Consider the following 19479-nt stretch of genomic DNA (forward strand, 5'->3'; position numbering starts at 1 on the left):
CACAAAGGTAACAATAATACATGGTGACTACGGTCCTGAAAAATCCTGGGAAAATTAACTTGTCCTGGAAGTTCCTGGAAAATCCTGGGAAAATTAACTTGTCCTGGAAGTTCCTGGAAAATCCTGGAATTTGACAAAAAATTGAAGATGTCCTGGAATTGTCCTGGAAAGTAATTATGTTTGCAATTCCAAATATTTAAATCTTTTTACAAATGTTACAGAAAGGATTTTCTCAAGTAGTAGTTAAAACTTTTTAGCTAGAGGTTTCTTAAACCTCTTTATTTTACATCATTGATCATAATTTTTTAATAATTTTTTATAGGTATCCCATAGTCAATGAATGCAATGTTGTTAAGATTCTAAGTTCTTAGAGACCAATATATTTTAAGTAAGCTTCCAGAACTTCCTCTTTTTAGCTTTGGGTGAAAAAAAATTGATTTTTAATTTTTTTTTCCATTAAGTTTTTCTTTTAGTTCTGAAATTTCCCAGAATTAACATCATAGCATTGCAATTTTGTTGAGATAAATGAAAGGTCACAATGTTTTTCTTTTACATGTGCCTGAAAATGAAGTTCGCATTGTGTAGCCATCAACTTCAACATTTTTTTCGTATAATATTTGTTCCAAACCAATCATAATGGTTAAAATACTTTCCCACATGGTAAGAAGTTTGTTTACAAGGCCAAAATGATAAAAAAACTACTTTAAGTACAATATGCTCTAGACCTAATTTACTGGAGGACCATAAGATTATTTTTCAATGAATTGTTTTCTAAAAATATGAATATAGTGCTAACTCCTCAAAATTTAATACCTGCGAAAACTAATCCTCCAGACGAGGAGTAAAATATTGTATTGAGTTTTAGAGCGAAAGCACATTAGTGAGAAACATTAGTGAGAGAAAAATATTGTAGATCTTGGTGAGGTAAAGTTAGTCCAGTTATACACTCACTGTAACCTCAAAAATAAATTGGCTATATTCCCAGAAAGAAAAATGATAATTTTTGACGTTGCTGCTTCAAGGTAACAAAGCAAGAAAACTACTAAACAATCTTTTGAAACATGGTCCTTTTGTTACTAATTATTTTAGTGTATTTTTTTGTCATCCACAAAATGTCACATGATCTTTTATGTTCCCCAGGAACCATGGATGAAGCTTCAATACCCTCTATTCATCGCTACTTCTCTAACTAAGGCTAATTTATTTTTATTGGATTCTAGCATGAAATCAATTATATTTTTCAAATGGGAAAATGAATCACCTTCTTTGGAAATATTTGGGCAAAATTCAAGGCCTGCACATCAGGGACACAGAGAACCGCTGTACGGGCCACAAGGGTGACAGGGTTAGTTAAAAACAAGGTTTGTAAAATGCTGTGCAGCACAACATATTTGGCTTCCAGTGGTCCACAAATACTTCTAGTTTTCATTGTGTCAAGGCTTGTGATTTTAAGGTTAACAATTTCTCCTGAAATTGTCCTGAAATATCAAAAATTTGTCCAAGAATGTCCTGGAATTTACAATTTAATTTTCTGTGGTCACCATGCAGTAATGTTGTTAAGATCGCAATATATTGTTCATGGTCTAATGTTTATAGTGCTTAAAAATTGCGACAGCATCGTAGATCGTGCGTGTCGACAATGATTACGCTGACCAGGATGTTAGGGCCTGATTCCTGTACTGTATCTTAGAGTACTGTAGATAGGTGAAAAGGCTGAAAAACTTTAATAGATAAGGACCTTTAACAAATGTAAGGTACTAACTGATCTGGTTTACATTCAGGGATGAAAGCTGTATGTATCACACAATTTCAAAGGCAACAATATCATATTTACAAGCACTTCTAACCTATGAACAGGTATATTTATAGTGTGTTTGTTATTGCCAAAATTCTGCAGCAGATCAAAGTATTCCAAAAACTTCCAAACCATATTGGTTTAGTTGCGATTATTATGTTGTAATTTTTATGAGTTGAATTTCTAAAGTGTTTACTCTAGGCGAGTATGAACTGGAGGCAGCTTATGCTCAGATCTATATCCAGACCATTTCGTGAAAGGCGTACTCACTCACAAGCCCCCACACACGCGCAGATTTGTTTACACGTGGGATTGATCGCATGTGCAAATTTTTGTTTTCTTATGTGTGTGATAGCTTTCTGAAATTATTGTAATTACAAAACAGCGAAATATGAAGTTAGAGAATAATTTAAGATGGCTTTGCAACCCTTATCGTTAACTTAAATCTTTTTCATGTACAAAGAAAACTGCGTAGTTAAAAATACATATTTTTATAAATTTGTTAATTCTTTTAATTTAAAGAGATCTAAGGAAGCAAAAATTGAAAAATAAATAAATTAATAACAAAAAAGCAAGAGATGCCACTTATAAAAAATTGATTTTACATCTTTTATACATAACGTTTTCTGGACATAAAAAGAAACAAAATAATGATTATTACAGATTGTCCGCAACAACGATGTACCGAAGATTCCTTTCTCATGTTTTATAATTTTATTATCCATTTTCATCTTACCAATCATAATGTGTATAATATAATGATTAACAGTAATGGAGAGGACAAAGTTTTATGTGCCTTATTAATTGTATTTTTTAATTTTTTTTACATTTTTTGTGGCCACCTGTTGTTTGAAAGTAACGAATAGAAAAAAAGGAAAGAAAGAAAAATATCATTCAAACTTAATTTTAACATATTTTACTATTTCTAACAGCATTTATCAATTTAGTCCTGGGTACTAGGTTGTGAAATATGTACATGTCAGTAACACCTAAAATTGATACCTGCCATACTATTACCAGAAGCAAATCATTTCAATATGCTCAATGTGATTGAAAAGATATAAATAGATTAGAATAACAATCAACATAACAGAAAAATTGATTTCCAGAATCTTGTTTTAGAGTGAGTGAGAAAATCGTTGTTGAGAGAAAAAAATAAAGCACGTAAATAAAGCGAGGTCATTAAGTATTGGGTTTTTTAAAAAAACTTCGTTCAGATTAAATTTTAAATGTGTGTTATTTGGACAAAACTTCCAATAGATTTCCGTCTTGGTCGGACATTTCCATTTGTTTAGATCTCAGAATTATTGAATAGTTCTAGTCCTTCTAATCCACGAGCAAGCCTATTCATAGCCAGCCTGACCATCTTAGCTAATTCACTGACTGCTGACTTAGTTAAAAGAACGACGTAGACATGAATCCCTAATGCCTGGCCCCTTCGCTGGACAAAATGACAGGTTAAAATTGTTTGGATCAGGTAGTCTGCTGTTTAGAGCTTAAAGTAATGTACATATAGTTCGTTTACTTTCATTATTTACTTCATCAAATTTGTCATACAATCTAGGTAATTATTAACATTTAACAATAATATAGGATAATAGCATGTATCTGTAGACCTTAGTTGCTTAATTTTAATAGCTAGCTGTTTGTCTAAATTGGTGATATATTGGCATATATATACTTCCAGTAATTAAGTGTAACTTATTCTTCAAACAACATTTGTAAAAATAACAATAAGTAGGATTTCACTAACAATGATTTTAAAATAATAGTTGACCTATTGTGAGGGATGTATTGTCCCATCTATTTTTTCCAAGTGGGACAACAATGGTATTTTAGCAGTATTTAAAACTCAGGTTTCACACACTTTTGATTTCAGAACTAGGATACTATAATTTGACTTTCTTTTATTATTATTATTATTATTAATCATATTTATACAGGTTTACATCTTCAGTATGATATAATATATCTGCACTGTTATGAACGAGTGACCTGTTAAAACAAAAATAAACAAAGTAAACAAAGAGCCAAAAATTGTTTTTTGTTTTTAAATAATATATATAAAATTATGAGAATGTTGGAAAGAAAGAAAGAAAATAAAATAAGAATCAAATAGCAGACTATGAACAGAAAAATTAGCAAAAATGGGAATTAGAAAAAATTTGAGTTTAGGATTCAAACTTCACAACATTAGAAATCAGAGAAACAATAGCGTATCTCCGAGACACCCTGTAACGTATAGGATCAAGCTAAGGTAAGTTGCCAAAGTCGAATTTGAAAAATAGGATTCTAAAATTCACAAAGCCTTGTAGCTACAGGGTATCTCAGCAAAAAATTAATCAAGCTAAGGTAATAGACCTAGAACTCACTTTGTTTCAAAAACTTTTTAAAATTTATCATACTCTTTTCTTCCCTGATATTAGAGGGGAGACTATTAAAAACTAAAGCTCCTTGATAATACGTAAGCTTCCGACCAGCTTCCGTCTTGATGATAGGTAAGACTAATTTAGATCTATTTCCTCTGGTGTTAATCGAATGGCTAACCAATTTGTAATTGCTTTCAACAGTAATATCGTTAACGGCTTTGAACACATCAATTGCTACTTTCTGTTTTCTTTGAGTGACGAATGTTGACCAATTCTTGCGGGTTTTGATGATGTGCTTAGCTCTTCTCAGCAAGGACTCAAATTTTCCAATCCATGTTTTATTCATTCCACCAAATATGTCGTAGCAGTAAAAGAACAGTGGATGGATCATTGAGTTAGAGATGGTTTCAGCAACATTTGGAGAAATTTTGTAATGTAATTTATATAAAAGTTTGATGCGTGAGGTTATACGCTTGTATGTTTTTTTAAGGTGATGGTTCATGTTAAGGTGAGTATCCAGTTGAATCCCAAGGTATTCGTAATAATCTGGTTGGTTTATATCATTTTGATCGATCACAATATTGACAGAGGCTTGTGGTTTTCGGGACGCAAAGACGACAAATTCTGTTTTGCCTTTTTTTGGATTAAGAATTAGGCAATTTTCCTTCATCCAATCGTGAATGATATTTGCATCCAAATTTATACAATATTCAATTTCATCCAACGACTTGCTTGATGAATATATGACTGTGTCATCAGCATACATCAATACTCGACAGTGTTTCAATTGGCACGGTAAGTCATTGATAAGAAGAATAAATAGCAATGGACCCAGAATGGAACCTTGGGGTACACCATGCGTCATATTTTCAGGATCTGAGTATGCTCCATCAATGAAAACAGTTTGACTTCGATTAAAAAGATAACTGCCTAATCAATCAATTTCAGTGCTAGTAATACCATAATAAGGCAGTTTCTGGAGAAGGCAGCCATGGTTTACGGTATCAAAGGCCTTTCTCAAATCCATGAATAGAGCTCCGGTTGTCTTACTTTTATCCATATTGTATCTTATATCGTCAACAAGTGATTTAACCGCTTCACGTGTAGATCTTTTTCGTCGAAAACCATGTGCTCACTCAATAGATCTTGATTTTCTAAATAATCAGCTAGCTGGTCGTAGACGATTCGTTCGATGACTTTAGACAACACATTTAGTACGGGAATGGGTCGGTAGTTATCTATGTTTGAGCGATCGCCAGATTTATACAATGGTGTTATTTTTGCAGATTTTTCACAGGTTGGAAATGTACCAGTTTCCAAACTCTTGTTTATCAAGAACATGACAGGTGCAGCTAGTTCGTTTGAGATGTCTTTAATTATCCTACCGAGGATAGTGTCAATAACAGCAGCTTTAGCCGTTTTAACCGATTTTAGTACTCTATTCACCTGATTAATTGTCACTGGTTGGAATTTAAATGATACATTCCTTTTATTAATCATGAGTTACGTATGTTGAACAGTTTCCAAGTAAAGTTGGTTATTGATGGTTTCATGAGACTTGAACCAACTTTGGTGAAAAAAGAGCAAAAATTGTTTGCAATTGATCGAATATTGAATGTCACTGTTCCATTGATTACGAATGTTTTGCTCGGACTTGACGAATCTTTAGTAGGGTAGCACGACTTAATTTGTTTCCAGAAATCTCTTGGATTTGCTGAAAATTCTTTCAGAACAGCACGAACGTGGTTTGCCTTTGCAACATGAATGCGATTGGTTACAGAGTTTCGGTAAGATTTATAACTTTCCCAACCTCCGGTAGAATTTGATCGTTTAAAACGGCGATGATGATAATCTCGCGTATTCATTAAGTTTCTGATTTCTCTGGTTATCCAGGGGTTGGATTTTCCACGTACAGTTTTTTCTTTAAGTGGCGCATGTTTATTGATTGCGGTTGATAAGTAGTATTTGAATAAGTTCCATGCTTGGTTTAAGTCGGTGACAGTTAAACAATTCTCCCATGGCACGTTGCGAGATCTTCTTTGTTGTATTTTGAGTAATCACGTGCTTTGATGTTCTTTTGAGGATATCATTTACAGTTTGCTTTTCGGCTGATTCCGATTAGGCAGAGATCGCTGAGAGAGTTAGTGTACACTAAAGAGTCGTTTATTTTTTATTTATCGGTTGTAAAAATTAAATCAATTAGTGTTCTACTTTCTTTTGAAATGCGTGTAGATGATTTAATGACCTGACTGTAGTTATACAGTTTAACCAGATCTTTTATGTTAGAGTGTACTCTTGGGAGATTGTAATCACAATTGAAATCACCACATATAATTGTTTCTTTATTTTCGACTGATATTGTATCCAACATATTATCAAACTTTGAGATGAAGTTTTTATCAAGAAACTTTGAGGAATCCGGGGGTCGATAAGCTGAGCAGAGTAACAAAGATTTTAATTTTGGAATAAATAATTCTATCCACAAAAACTCAATTCCATCGATCTCTAAATCACACCTTCTGCGATATTGTAAATCTTCCCGAATATAAAAAGAAACACCACCATCTCGACCATTCTTGCGATCCTTTCTCTCAAGTATATACCCCGGGACAAATAGCTCCGAATTCAATACAGTGTCGTTTGTGTGTGTCTCAGAGAAACTAACGATATGAAAACAGTTTTTCGCGTCGGATAAAAAAGATTTTATAATATCCAACTTTCCGCAGATCCCATTTATGTTTTGATGTAGAAATTTCATGCCTCTCCTTGCAATTAAGTCTGACATAACAGGATCAAAGGTATACAGAATTTTCGGTTAATCTGGTGGGATACATTCGCTGCAGTAAAATTTCTCTTTGTTTTGATCTATTCTGACTATACGCACGTCTGCCCGTGCTGCCATCTTTCCAGTTCGAATGTCAAAATTCTAAATAAAAGCAAAACATCCGATCTTCTAATGCAAATCGTACATTTCTAACAGTTTTGGGGGATGCAGTGCATGGCTGAAATTCTGGCATTCTTATGCAATAATTCTTATACATAAAATCTACAATATTTTAACTTTTTTGTCATACCACCACTACTAAAACCCTCTTTATAACTGTGTTAACAAGAATTTTATGAAATTCCCAGTTAAAAGCTGTGAAGTCAACATTTTGATGATACATTCTTCAAGCTATGCATTTCGCATGCGTAATTTGCAGAACTAAACGGATATGGAGATAGGTTTCTCTCTACTTTTTTTGGTCTAGAGTTTTCTAGTAATAACACAAGGGAATTCAAGTCAACAAAAATGGTTTTGTTCTTTCCTTAAATTTAAATATACATAAGATGCAAAAAATTATTATCGGTTTAATCTGTATATTAATACGAAAGTTGTGTCCGTCTGTGACCGCCAAAGTGGATATCTTCCTTTCCTTTGATATAGCCAAAAAAGTTATGTCCAATTTGTTAATTTTTCTGACGGTACAGCACAACGTCAATGCTTTTGGACTGACGTCAATGCATTACAGTTATGACTTTGAGGCCAAATAACTTGGAAACGAGGTGGTGACATCAGTCATTTTTTACCGCGTGGGGAACTAAGGACGACCTGAGACCAAATTGGGAAAGTTTCCCAAACTTGAATGCCCGAATCCATTTCAGAATGGACGGGTTGATAACGTCAAGTAGTATAGGACCTGGGGGTACGGGCGCATTTCCGAGAGCACTTTTGTGCGTTAGGAAATTTGCTCGGACACCCACATGTCCTGTACTACTTATCATATGACGTCATCAAGTGAGCTGGAACACCCATGTCCTACACTACTGTGATGTCGGTAACATCTGATGGTCAATGCGTTTAAGACTTAAAAAAATAAACTGTATGTATAGTATAGATAAATAAACTTACAGATAAATAAATCTTGGAGTTAGGTGATGAGGATTTACTTGATTATATAAGGTATCATATGGTTGATTATTGTGGTGATTCAGATCATAAAGATGATATAGATTGTGCTTGTGATGTGGAAAAGATAAAGAGATAACATCATCTACGCTAGTTTGTCTAAAATGTGGTGTAGTTGTGATATTCATGTTTATATATACCTTCATACAGTGTGTTTTGAACGTTGTACCTTTTTGGAAGAAGTGCATATACAAGACTTGAGGCTGTTAGGCCTCAATTGGGAATTTCGATTATGGTCTCCCGGAGGACGGCCCATGGTGGCGTAGGTACCATTTTGAAAATTTTGAAATTCCATGTTCTGAGATGCCTGGAAACAGCCTTTCCCAGCGCATTTTCTTCTAAAACATTGGTTGAATGGTAGCGTTTTTTACTCGCATGCTACCATTTTTAACTTTATATGAAATGCTAACATCACAAAGATTTTTGACTATACGATTTTCCGAAAACTCAGGACCTTCTGCCACTACACCAAATGAATCTTCGTGAGAGAACATTTGCTGTAAAGTCTTGAAGATTGGTACATAGTAAACAACATTTCCATGACAAGTTACTTCAGAATCATAAATGGCTATTTCCTCTGGAGAAATGTAATTGGGTTTAGCTGAAATGTTATTATTTAAGGTTTGACCATTTGAAAATCTTTGGCATTCTCGTTTGGAAGGACTTTTAAAGTTTAAAAGTGTGTTAGTTTCATAATCAATCACAAAATTTTGATGGTTTCTCATTAAGGATGACTTAACTGAGTGTTCAAGCTGTTTACGGTCAATGTCCAAAATGTGGGAAATTTTTTCACTTATAAAACCGACTGCTGTTTGTGACACATTAAAACTTTCACGTAGTTCCAACAATATATCTGCAACAATATCTGCATAATTTGGAAAATGATACATGAAATTGTTATTCAAACCATCACCATTGACATTGTCCATGTCTTCATCATCATTTCCATTTTCCATAATAATGTCATCAATTTCGACATCACTTTCACTACTGAGCTTATCCTGGGGAATTGAGGCTGATGTATTTCTCACCTGGAACGTAGATTCTGTCCCTCCAACAATTTTTTTCATATTGCCATGGTGAAATGATTTGTGTTTTGACTTGATATGGCGCAAAAAACTTCTTTCACTAGTAAATTTAGAATTGCAACCAGAAATGCTACACACAACACTAAAGTTAATCTCTAACGAATGATAAGACCACATATGTTGTATTAACCATCTGAAACAAACACTTCCATAAACACAATTACGAAATTGACATAAAAATTTCATCTCATCTCATCTCAAGTCTTCTGTTAATTTTTTTAAAACTTTTAAACTGGCTTAGCCGCACCTCGGCCCCAGTTTTTTCTTTAAGAGAATAAGTGAGATAACATTAGGGACTGAACAATAGGTAATATAGTTGTTGACTTCCTTCCTTACTGCGCTTAAGCAAAGATGATATTTTACTGATATTAATCAACCTCGCTTTAAACAAAACATGGTAGGTAAAGCTGTTTTACGCTGGCGCTGTGCCTGTGTGTATAGCTAGCCTTCCTTTATCATGGGTTTCTGTCATGTTTGTCAAACATATATACGTTCAGGCATGAAATTGCATGTTGAAAATCACCGTCGGGAATATTTATCTTGCCATCATCACAGATGTAGTTATTGTCACAAAAAATGCATTTCCAACCAAGGCTTAAAGGAGTCATATATGTGAAAAATGTGGTGATAATTGTATTACAAAAATTGGATTGTTGGATCATGATTGCAGTGTTCATGGAGGTCCCAATTTAATATGTGAAAAATGCCAAGGAACCTTTATTTACGCATCAAGTTTGACAAGACACAACAACTATTGTACTGGTACTTGCAGTAAAAGTATTGGAAATTTATTTCTTTGCAAATATTGTTTACCTGATTGTGTACGTTTTAAAGAGAATCGATATTTGCAGGTTAATATCAAGGCCATACATAATCAACTATCTGAGAAATTGGAATATAAATGTTGCTTTTGTATCAAGACGTTTAAATCGAGATCTGGTAAATATTATTGATACTTTTTTTTCACTTGGTAGAAGTTGTTTTTTTTGGTGACATGTCTGGACTTTACATAAGATATTAAAATGTATGGTTAACTTTATAAGATGTTTTGTGGAGTTTGAAAAATTGTATAATACACGTTGTTGTTGTTGTTTTTATAAGAAACCTGAGCATTTAGCTGGAGTTTCTTAAAATTTTGATAGTTTGAACCTCAAATGTTTCTTTATTTGACCCTAAAAAATCTTTTCTTTACAAAGCATTTTTTGAGGTTTGGACTATGGTTTTGGTATATATATATATATGAACAACATTTGCCATGTTTTTTCATATTTCTCCTGTTATGTACAAGTTTCTTAATGTTGGAGATCTCTCTGGTAAAGTTCCTTAAAAGTTTCTTAAAATTTGGCCTTTTGAGCCTAAGGTTTCTTATAAACTAGTTTCTTATAAACAATGTATTGGTAAAAGGCATGGTTTCTACACAGACCGTTTTTATTTTTATCCAAATTCTTGCCAACGTTTCTTGTGACTTAAAGACTTGATATATCGCTACCTTAGTTCTAAAGGGGCCTAAGTCCAGGTCCTCCCCAATTCTAAATGGGCCTAAGTCCAGGTCCCCAACAATTCTAAAGGGGCCTAAGTCCATTTTTATGAAAATTAAGAATTTTGATTTTTCTGAATCTCTGGATCACTGGCTTTCTTTTGATGTGTCTGAAGTATGGGTTTTGAGGTTAGAAAGTCTTGAAAATTGATCACAAACCTTTGATAAATAACATATTTAATTTTAAAAAGGCCTAAGTCCATTAAGGTTTTAGTGCATATGGGCCTAAGTCCATCTGGATGAAATGTTTCCGTTTTAAAAAGGCCTAAGTCCATGGGAAAGGGCCTAAGTCCATATTAAATTCAATTTAAATAAAAAAGGACCTAAGTCCATTTAGAACAGCCCAGCATTATGGTTGGTTGTAAGTAGATGAAAAAATTTAATATAGTGTATTAATGATCTAATGGTGATAAAAAAGAAAAGCAACAAAACCTGCATAGTGTGTTTTCAAATGTGGTTATTAGAAGAAGAATATTTTGGTTTGTATTAGAACTTTTTGGTTACTTTATTCATATTTTCAGCTTTAGTTGAATTCAACCAAGCGAAATTAAATGGGTGCATCTTTATTCCTTTCTAAATATTTCAATTACAGTAGCTGGGGATAAATAAATAAAGACTCCAGAATAAAAGCTCAGAAGACATAACATTAGATTGCAAGACAGACCCAGGATTATAAGTTTGTTCTAAGCTGGTGAATTGATGTGAATGATTCTGTCTGTCCAAAAAAAACTTAAAAAAACAGCTAGAGGGCTTAAAAATGATTGCATTTGGCTGAAACTGGTAAAACTTGAGTGAATATGTGGGGGAACTTTTTTTTTAGCCTCTGTAGTTTTTTTCTTTAAAAGTTTTTTTAGTTTCGTAAGCAAGCCAGTGTGGTTAGCATGTTAGACAATATATTGTTTTAGTTAGTAGAAAAGTAAAAATGGGCACCAGAAGTTGGAATTCTGAAGTAAAGTATAAAGTTGGAGAAAAGTGTCATGTTAGGGCTGGCTATTTTGACAAGAGTGAAGCAGCTGATAAATATAGTGACTTTTTTGTTCACAAAGAAGAGTCACTTCTTGAGGGGAGAATCCTCTCTGTCCACAAAACGTCAGTTAGAGTGAAATTCCTAATTGATGAATCAGTATCAACCATCAAGTTTGAACACATTGTGGCAATAACAGATCAAAAGCTACTCATAACTCAAGACTTGCAGAGATTGCTCTAAAAGTATCTTATCAGTAGATTCAATAATTTATTTTCATTTAGTTTTTTTCAATTTTGGTTTACATTACATTACAATATTGCCTCAAGTTGCCTCAGAGTAGCCTCTAGGCTGCAGTAACTTGCATTGCCTAGCTAAATGTCAATACGATCTAGTCTCAAAAACACTGGTGACACTAGTTACATATCGCTCACTGTCAAGGCTATGTTATAAAACTCTAAGCATACCTGATTAAGTGACTAATGACATAAAAGCACATAACAACTAATTTATTAAAGTTCTATTATATATTTCTTCAACACTGTTCCAGTCTTGTTGATAGCTGATATTGTTCTTGTTGATTAATATTTACTAGTCTAATAATTCCTGTATAATAAATATTAATAGTAAAATTCAAGGAATATTTAAAATATTTAGCTCATACTTCAAATAAAATGTACTTCTACCAGCACTTTTATCAGTCTTATTCAGTTACTCTATTCTAGTTCTCTTCAGGGCTTTAGGAAAAGCATAGAGTTAGGCCTTTTTTATGTTTAATACCTTTCGACCTTTTTTCTACTCAGAATGTGTTTGGACTGCTTTTAGAAATGTTTTGGACTTAGGCCTTTTCACAAAATTGAATTTTGAAGGTATGGACTTAGGCCCCTTTAGTGAAAACATTCATTATGGTGCTAAGTCCTTATAATTTAAAATTAGTAAGCATTAAAGAGGCCTAAGTCCTTTTTGTTGTTTTCACTTGGTGGCACATGATTTATTTACTTTGCCAATAACAGCTTTTGATCCAAGAAACAAAATCATAATCATGGCTTTCAGAAAAGTTTTACTTCCATACCTAAATATTAAAAATGACTTCAGAATCAAGTAAAAAATTAAATCGCAGTTTTCTCAAAATTAAGAAAATGGACTTAGGCCCCTTTAGAATTAAGGCTCTCAGGACTTAGGCCCTTTTAGAATTAAGGCACTTAGGACTTAGGCCCCTTTAGAACTAAGGTAGCGATATTTTCCTTTGTTTCTATGTTTTCATCAGGTTACTGAGTACTCAATTGCTGTATCTGGTCGCTTATAAGACATAGTTTGGTGTGATAATGGATCTAATTATAACATTTTGATTAATAAGCATTGTATATATATAATGCTTTGTAAAACATTTGACAATAAGTCAAGCATATTGAGTAACAAAAATTGTTTTGGATGCACTTAGAACATACAGATTAGGCTTCCATTTTGTACTTCTTCTGAAGTTAATACAACTTGTTTAAAATAAGCTATTATAATTCTACCTGTAAATTATACACCAAAAATATATAACAAAGTACTTCCTTTTGCTTTCAATCATTAATGGTCATCTGCGTGATTGTTGCGACCGCAACCTAAACAGGAAACGAAGTACATAACGAAATTCATAAAGGAACTTGCTAATCAATGTTGTCTGAAACTAAATTAAGAGAACCAAATTTTGTTACCATTTCATGAATAGTTGTGATTTTGTCTCATCTGTAAGACGAGGAATATGTAACAAAGGCCGGCAGTACGATCTAAAAATTATGCAATGATAACGTTTCCTCCCTTGGTTCAATCACATAATAATATGTCACACCTGCAATACAAGTATAAAGGTCATTCTCTCAATTCAGCCATATTGGTGCACTATTTTTGCCGATACTATAGTTGTGCGCATTTTTTTTTTTAAAAGAGCTTCATAAATATGCGTCAAAAAATATGTAGTGTTCGTCTGATGCTAAAAATACAATCAGTTTGCTCATGTATACACTTTTCTTCATATCAGACTCGAAAAGGTTACAGACATCTCGTAAACCAGGTTCCGAAGTATTAAAAGGCGCATTTCTATAATCTCTACCCAAAATGATTGTATCTGAGTGTATTTTCTTATAAAAAAGTCAAACATAGCAGAAATAATTAAGTGCGATATTCCTGATAAAACCTTTTGAGGAATCATATGAGCACACTACACAACAATCATTGAACGCACAACAATCATTGAGCGTAATAATGACTCCTTTCAAGGAGTCAAGCAAAGAATGAAACCCTAAAGGAGTCAAATGAGCACCTCAAAAGGGAGTCATTGTGGGTTGACTCCTTCTTGCGTCTCAATTTGACTCCTTTTTGACTCCCTAAGGGAGTCTTTGTAAAATGATAGCATTTAAGGTTTCATTTGACTCTTCTAAATTTATCAGTGTATTTATATCTGATGGATTAATATAAATGCACTTACTTATAAAAAACAAAATAGTACTTAAGAAAATAGACTTAAAGAGATACCACTTTATTAAAATATGAAATGAATCAAAAAATATCTAAATCTAATATAATGAATAAGAGTTATCTTGAAAAACTCCATAAATCAGAACTCATCAAATTGCTTTTAGGGAAAGAGAAAAAGGAGTCTGTTGAAACTATAAATGATAAACCAGGATATATTAAAAATCCAAAAATGAATAGGTGGAATAAGGTAAATGGACCTACATATAACAAAATCAGACCAATCCCGGCAGCAAGGAAACCAATGGTAGCACCAATAAGACCAGTACCAACACATAGAAAACCTGTTTTTAAACCAGTGTCGGAGCCAAGAAAGTATTTTCCTAAACCAGTACCAGCACCAAAAAAACCAATCCCTGCACCAAGAACTGATAAAGTGCAATTGCAAAAGGCTCTAAGGGATTCAACAAAGTCATTCGAGGTGGGAGTTGTAAATACTAAGGATCCATTAAAACAGCTAACAACTGTAAGAAGTAGTATTGTTCGTTGTCTTAATAGGAAGCTAATTGAACTAAATGGTTTCAAGTATGTTGAGACACTAAAAATTACATTCAAAAATCAACTTGATAAGGATGAAACAACTACCAAAACAGCCTACTTTAACAATAAGGTGATTACGATAATAAATGAAAATGAAATTAATACCGCAGTACATCTAGCATTGGAACAAATAATAAATACTATAGCCCAATGGATTTCTGAGGGATCTGGATGGACTATTGTTTCAGTTGATGCACATTATTTTAACATAACTAAATACAAGCCATTAAAGGGTTCCAGCTATATTAAACTACCAACGGAATTAACAAATAGATCAAATGGACTAATTAATCTTAAGAATCCAGATAATGAATGCTTTCGATGGTGTCATATTAGGCACCTAAACCCACAAAATAAGGATTCCCAATGAATAAAGAAATGTGACAAAGAGTACATTAATAAATTGGATAACTCTGGAATTGAATTCCCAGTAGCCATCAAACAGTATAATAAGATTGAAAAACAAAACAACATCAGAATAAATGTATTTCCTTATGAGAATAAACAACCATTCCCAATATATGTATCAAAAGAGAAATTTGAAGATTATATGGAACTATTGTTAATGACAAAGGGTGAAAACAAACATTATGTTCTTATCAAGGATTTTAATAGTTTCATGTGCAATCAATCAAAACATAAGGAAAGAAAACACTTCTGTATGTACTGTCTAAAATGTTTCTCATCCAATGATATATTAGTAAAACATACTGAAAACTGTATATTTAACAATGGTGAGCAAGCTATAAGAATGCCGGAAAAGGGTAAAAACATATTAAAATTCAAAAATTTTCAAAAAACAGTTGGAAGTACCATTTGTAGTATATGCTAATTTTGAAGGTAATACTGAGAGGTACATGGGTGTGAGCCCAATAATAAGAAATCATATATTGAAACATACCAAAAACATACAGATTGTGGTTATGGTTATAAGGTTGTATGTTGCTATGATGATAAGTACAGCAAGCCAGTGAATACATGTAGGGGTCCCAATGCTGTTAACAGATTCATGGAAGAAATGTTGGAAGAAGTCAAATATTGTAAGAACATCAAAAGTAAGCACTTCAATAAGGACATGGTAATGACTAACACTGATAAACAACAAACAACTGAACACTGATAACACGAACAAACTATGTGTAAACAATAAAACGTCGAAACATAAATCGAACTTCCAATTTGCAAATCGTACATCAAAGCATCGTGTCGGTTAATCTTATGATGTGAACATGAACTTTTTGTTGACCGCACAGTCTTCCTTGGAAGATGTTGATTTGTTGAATGTGGGAATTTTTTGTTAATTGACTGTGGCTGGTGCCTGACCGATAACAGTGTGGGGTGTGGTATGGTAATGAAAGAAGGAACTGGTCAAGGTGTTTTCTCCAGTCTTTGCCTTCCAGAGTTGCTGATTATGGGGACTGAAATGGTGCAATATTCAGACTTTTAAATTCAGACTTCAGACTCTATCATCTTTTCACACTTCAGACTTCAACATTCAGACTTCAGTGTGATTATTCAGACTTCAGACAAACACATTAAGACTTAAAATTAAAATTACCTTAAAACTCTTAAAATTAGCCTAAGATTTGCCGAAAATGCAAGACGAAAGTAATGACACACTAACTAGCAAAGAATCCACTTTAAATTTCTTTGGCAAATTATCATTATTAGTATCAGAACTGCAATTATTTTTTTAGAAAGAGTAGGTAAAGCATTGACGGAATTATACTTGTGCCAATTCAACTTTCCTAACAATTTAGCTATTAATGGTTTAATAGTACAGTTTCACATATTTCATCAAGAACTTGAAAAAGAAATAAGACAGAATGACTCTCGTATAGCTATTTTTCGATGTGAAGCCAAATTTGAGCAAACTGTTGGTGTGACATATCAGAAGAAACATTGATTTACTTTAAGAGCTTAGGTTGTACTTGGAAAGAGATTGCAAATTGGCTGGTAGTATCACATTGGACTATTCAGAGAAGAGTAGTTGAGCTCGGTTTAAATGGTGTACTTGGTTTTTCTATAATTAGTGATAGCGAATTGGACAATATAATATTGTCATATGGTGAGACCAATGGTTTAGCAACCTGAAGGTCAATAATTACTGGCCATTTGCGTTCTCTCGGAATTAGTGTGCAGCAGCATCGTGTAACCGCTTCCCTTCAACAAATTGATCCTGTTGGAAGTAGAATGCATTGGTCTCTCGTAATAAAAAGAAGAAAGTACAGTGTTTCAGTTCCAAATAGCCTGTGGCATTTAGACGACCATCATAGTTTGGTAAATTGGGGTTTCGTTATACACAAATGTATTAATGGATTCTCTAGATTAATAACTTATCTGCAATGTGAGACCAATGGTTTAGCAACCTGAAGGTCAATAATTACTGGCCATTTGCGTTCTCTCGGAATTAGTGTGCAGCAGCATCGTGTAACCGCTTCCCTTCAACAAATTGATCCTGTTGGAAGTAGAATGCATTGGTCTCTCGTAATAAAAAGAAGAAAGTACAGTGTTTCAGTTCCAAATAGCCTGTGGCATTTAGACGACCATCATAGTTTGGTAAATTGGGGTTTCGTTATACACAAATGTATTAATGGATTCTCTAGATTAATAACTTATCTGCAATGTACTACAAACAACTTAGCTACAACTGTGGATTCCTTATTCGTAAAAGCTATTAAAACCTTCTCGAGTTTGCACTGACAAGGGTGGAGAAAACGTTAGTTTGGGAAAAAATGACATTGTTAAGGGGAGAAAATCAAGGTAGTTACTTGCCTGGCTCATCGGTTCATAACCAGAGAATTGAATGTTTGTGGAGAGATGTATGGAGTTATGTCTGTAATAATTTTTACTATACGTTTCAAGCAATGGAATCTTAAGGTAAGAATATCAAGTGTTATTAGATTTTTTACAACGTTTTTTGTTGCAATGTTCCGATGCTTATTTGTACTTATATACGTTTTTTAAAGGCATTTTAGACGTTGATGACCAAGTCCAAAGGTTTATCCTGCATTAGATATATGTTCCAAGAATAAATCATGCTATTAAAAGTTTTATAACAGCATGGAATAATCACCTTTTCAGGACAGAGAAAAACTAGACGCCTGAGAGAATATGGGCAAATGGTATAATAGACATTAGAAACCGCACTATTGGTCACGTTGCTGAGATTCATGATGCAATAGAAGAATTACAGCATGAAGATCTTGAATGGTTTGGGATTGACTGGCATGCCCCAACTCCATACAACGATTGCCTATCTACAGTTGAAGTATTTGATGTTGACAATCCGCTAACTAATGAACAGTTATCTGCACTACGTCAGTCAGTTAACGCTTTATCAGAATCATCACAATACGGGATAGATTTGTTCCTTTTAGCTATTCAAATTATAACTCAAATTCCTGATTCATAAAGGCTATAGAACCGTTAAAAAGTCACATAATACACTTCTTGTACATGTTTTCGATGTATTTTTTTTCATTTTTAAAAACATAACATAATTTACTTTTATATATAAATAACCAAGCCTGGTTTAATACTCTTCAGACATCACTTTGCCCTAGTTTTTCCAAAATATACAACATAACATATAAATCACTGGTAAGACATTATAGCTAAAAATCAAATAACCAAAACCAAAAACATACAAAAAAACCTTTTAACTTTAATAAAGAAACCATTTATTGATCACAATTTTAAGACTACTGGAACTGCAAATCAAGTGAATACACTGTCAATTCAGTTAGTTTCTAATAAACAAAACCACGAAAATCAAGTATAATATTTCAAAATAAAAATAATTTTTTTGTTCTTTTATACTGCATTAAATGCAACAGGATGAGTTGCTAGTGCGCTCATAAACGAAAAGCATCAGGCCATTCCAATTTATTTTTTTTCCCGAGGAATGTACTCACCACCAGTTAAAAATATCACTACTTTTCTTCTTGTGTGTCTTCTTCGTCAATTACAAAGCGGATAATAAAATCTTTCAATAATGCTTTACTCAGTTCAGGAAATAAAGCATTCCAATAACCGACTCTGATGATATCTCTTGTGCAATGAGTAGTTTACTGTCTGGGTATTTTCTCATTTCAGTAAGAACATCCAATGCCTCCAAACTTTTTTTAAATTGGTTCAACGTCACTTTTGGTTTGTTGAATAGGAAATGAACCATAATGCCTTGAGTAATGAGAATTCGATTTTTATCCTGAAAAATCAAGAATTTTATTTACTAACCCTCATGTATATATAATATATATATATATATATATGTAAATAAAAAAAACCACAATTTGTTAATTTTATTTACATCAACAAAAGGTAAAATTGCTATGAATGCCATGTTAAAATGACCTTTCTTACTTTTAAAAGATAATCTTGTGCATGTTTATTTGGTACATCCTGTATCACCATGAAAGGCATTGCACCATGAATGTCTGACACCAAGTACTGGTAAATTGCTCTGAAAAGGTTTGCCATACCAATGCCAGTTTGAACAATGGAATGTGCCACAATTTTGCCAGCTGTTTCTAATAAATCACTGCCTACAATTACTGGATTATAGCATATTTCTTTGGCTGCGTTTTGACCAATAAACAAAGGTGTAAGCCCTTCTGCACCATCTTCAAAGGCACGGAATATTTCGGAATAAAATTGTCTCTTAACACCACCTGCATCTACTCCTGCTTGATTTTTATAAGTTACACATAGTGGA

General features: G+C 33.2%; 1 protein-coding gene across 5 annotated transcripts in view; it reads left to right on the plus strand.

Annotated features, from left to right (window-relative positions):
• The window catches only part of LOC130630176 (tetratricopeptide repeat protein 39B-like), a 123689-nt gene that overhangs the window by 4307 nt on the left and 99903 nt on the right, over positions 1–19479 (plus strand). For all 5 annotated transcript variants that reach the window (XM_057443575.1, XM_057443572.1, XM_057443571.1 and 2 more), the window contains exon 2: positions 1782–1857. In XM_057443575.1, the coding sequence (XP_057299558.1) occupies positions 1782–1857 (76 nt within the window). The remainder of the gene's footprint in view (positions 1–1781; positions 1858–19479) is intronic.

This window comes from Hydractinia symbiolongicarpus, chromosome 2 (genome assembly GCF_029227915.1).
Source record: "Hydractinia symbiolongicarpus strain clone_291-10 chromosome 2, HSymV2.1, whole genome shotgun sequence".
Lineage (NCBI taxonomy): Eukaryota > Metazoa > Cnidaria > Hydrozoa > Anthoathecata > Hydractiniidae > Hydractinia > Hydractinia symbiolongicarpus.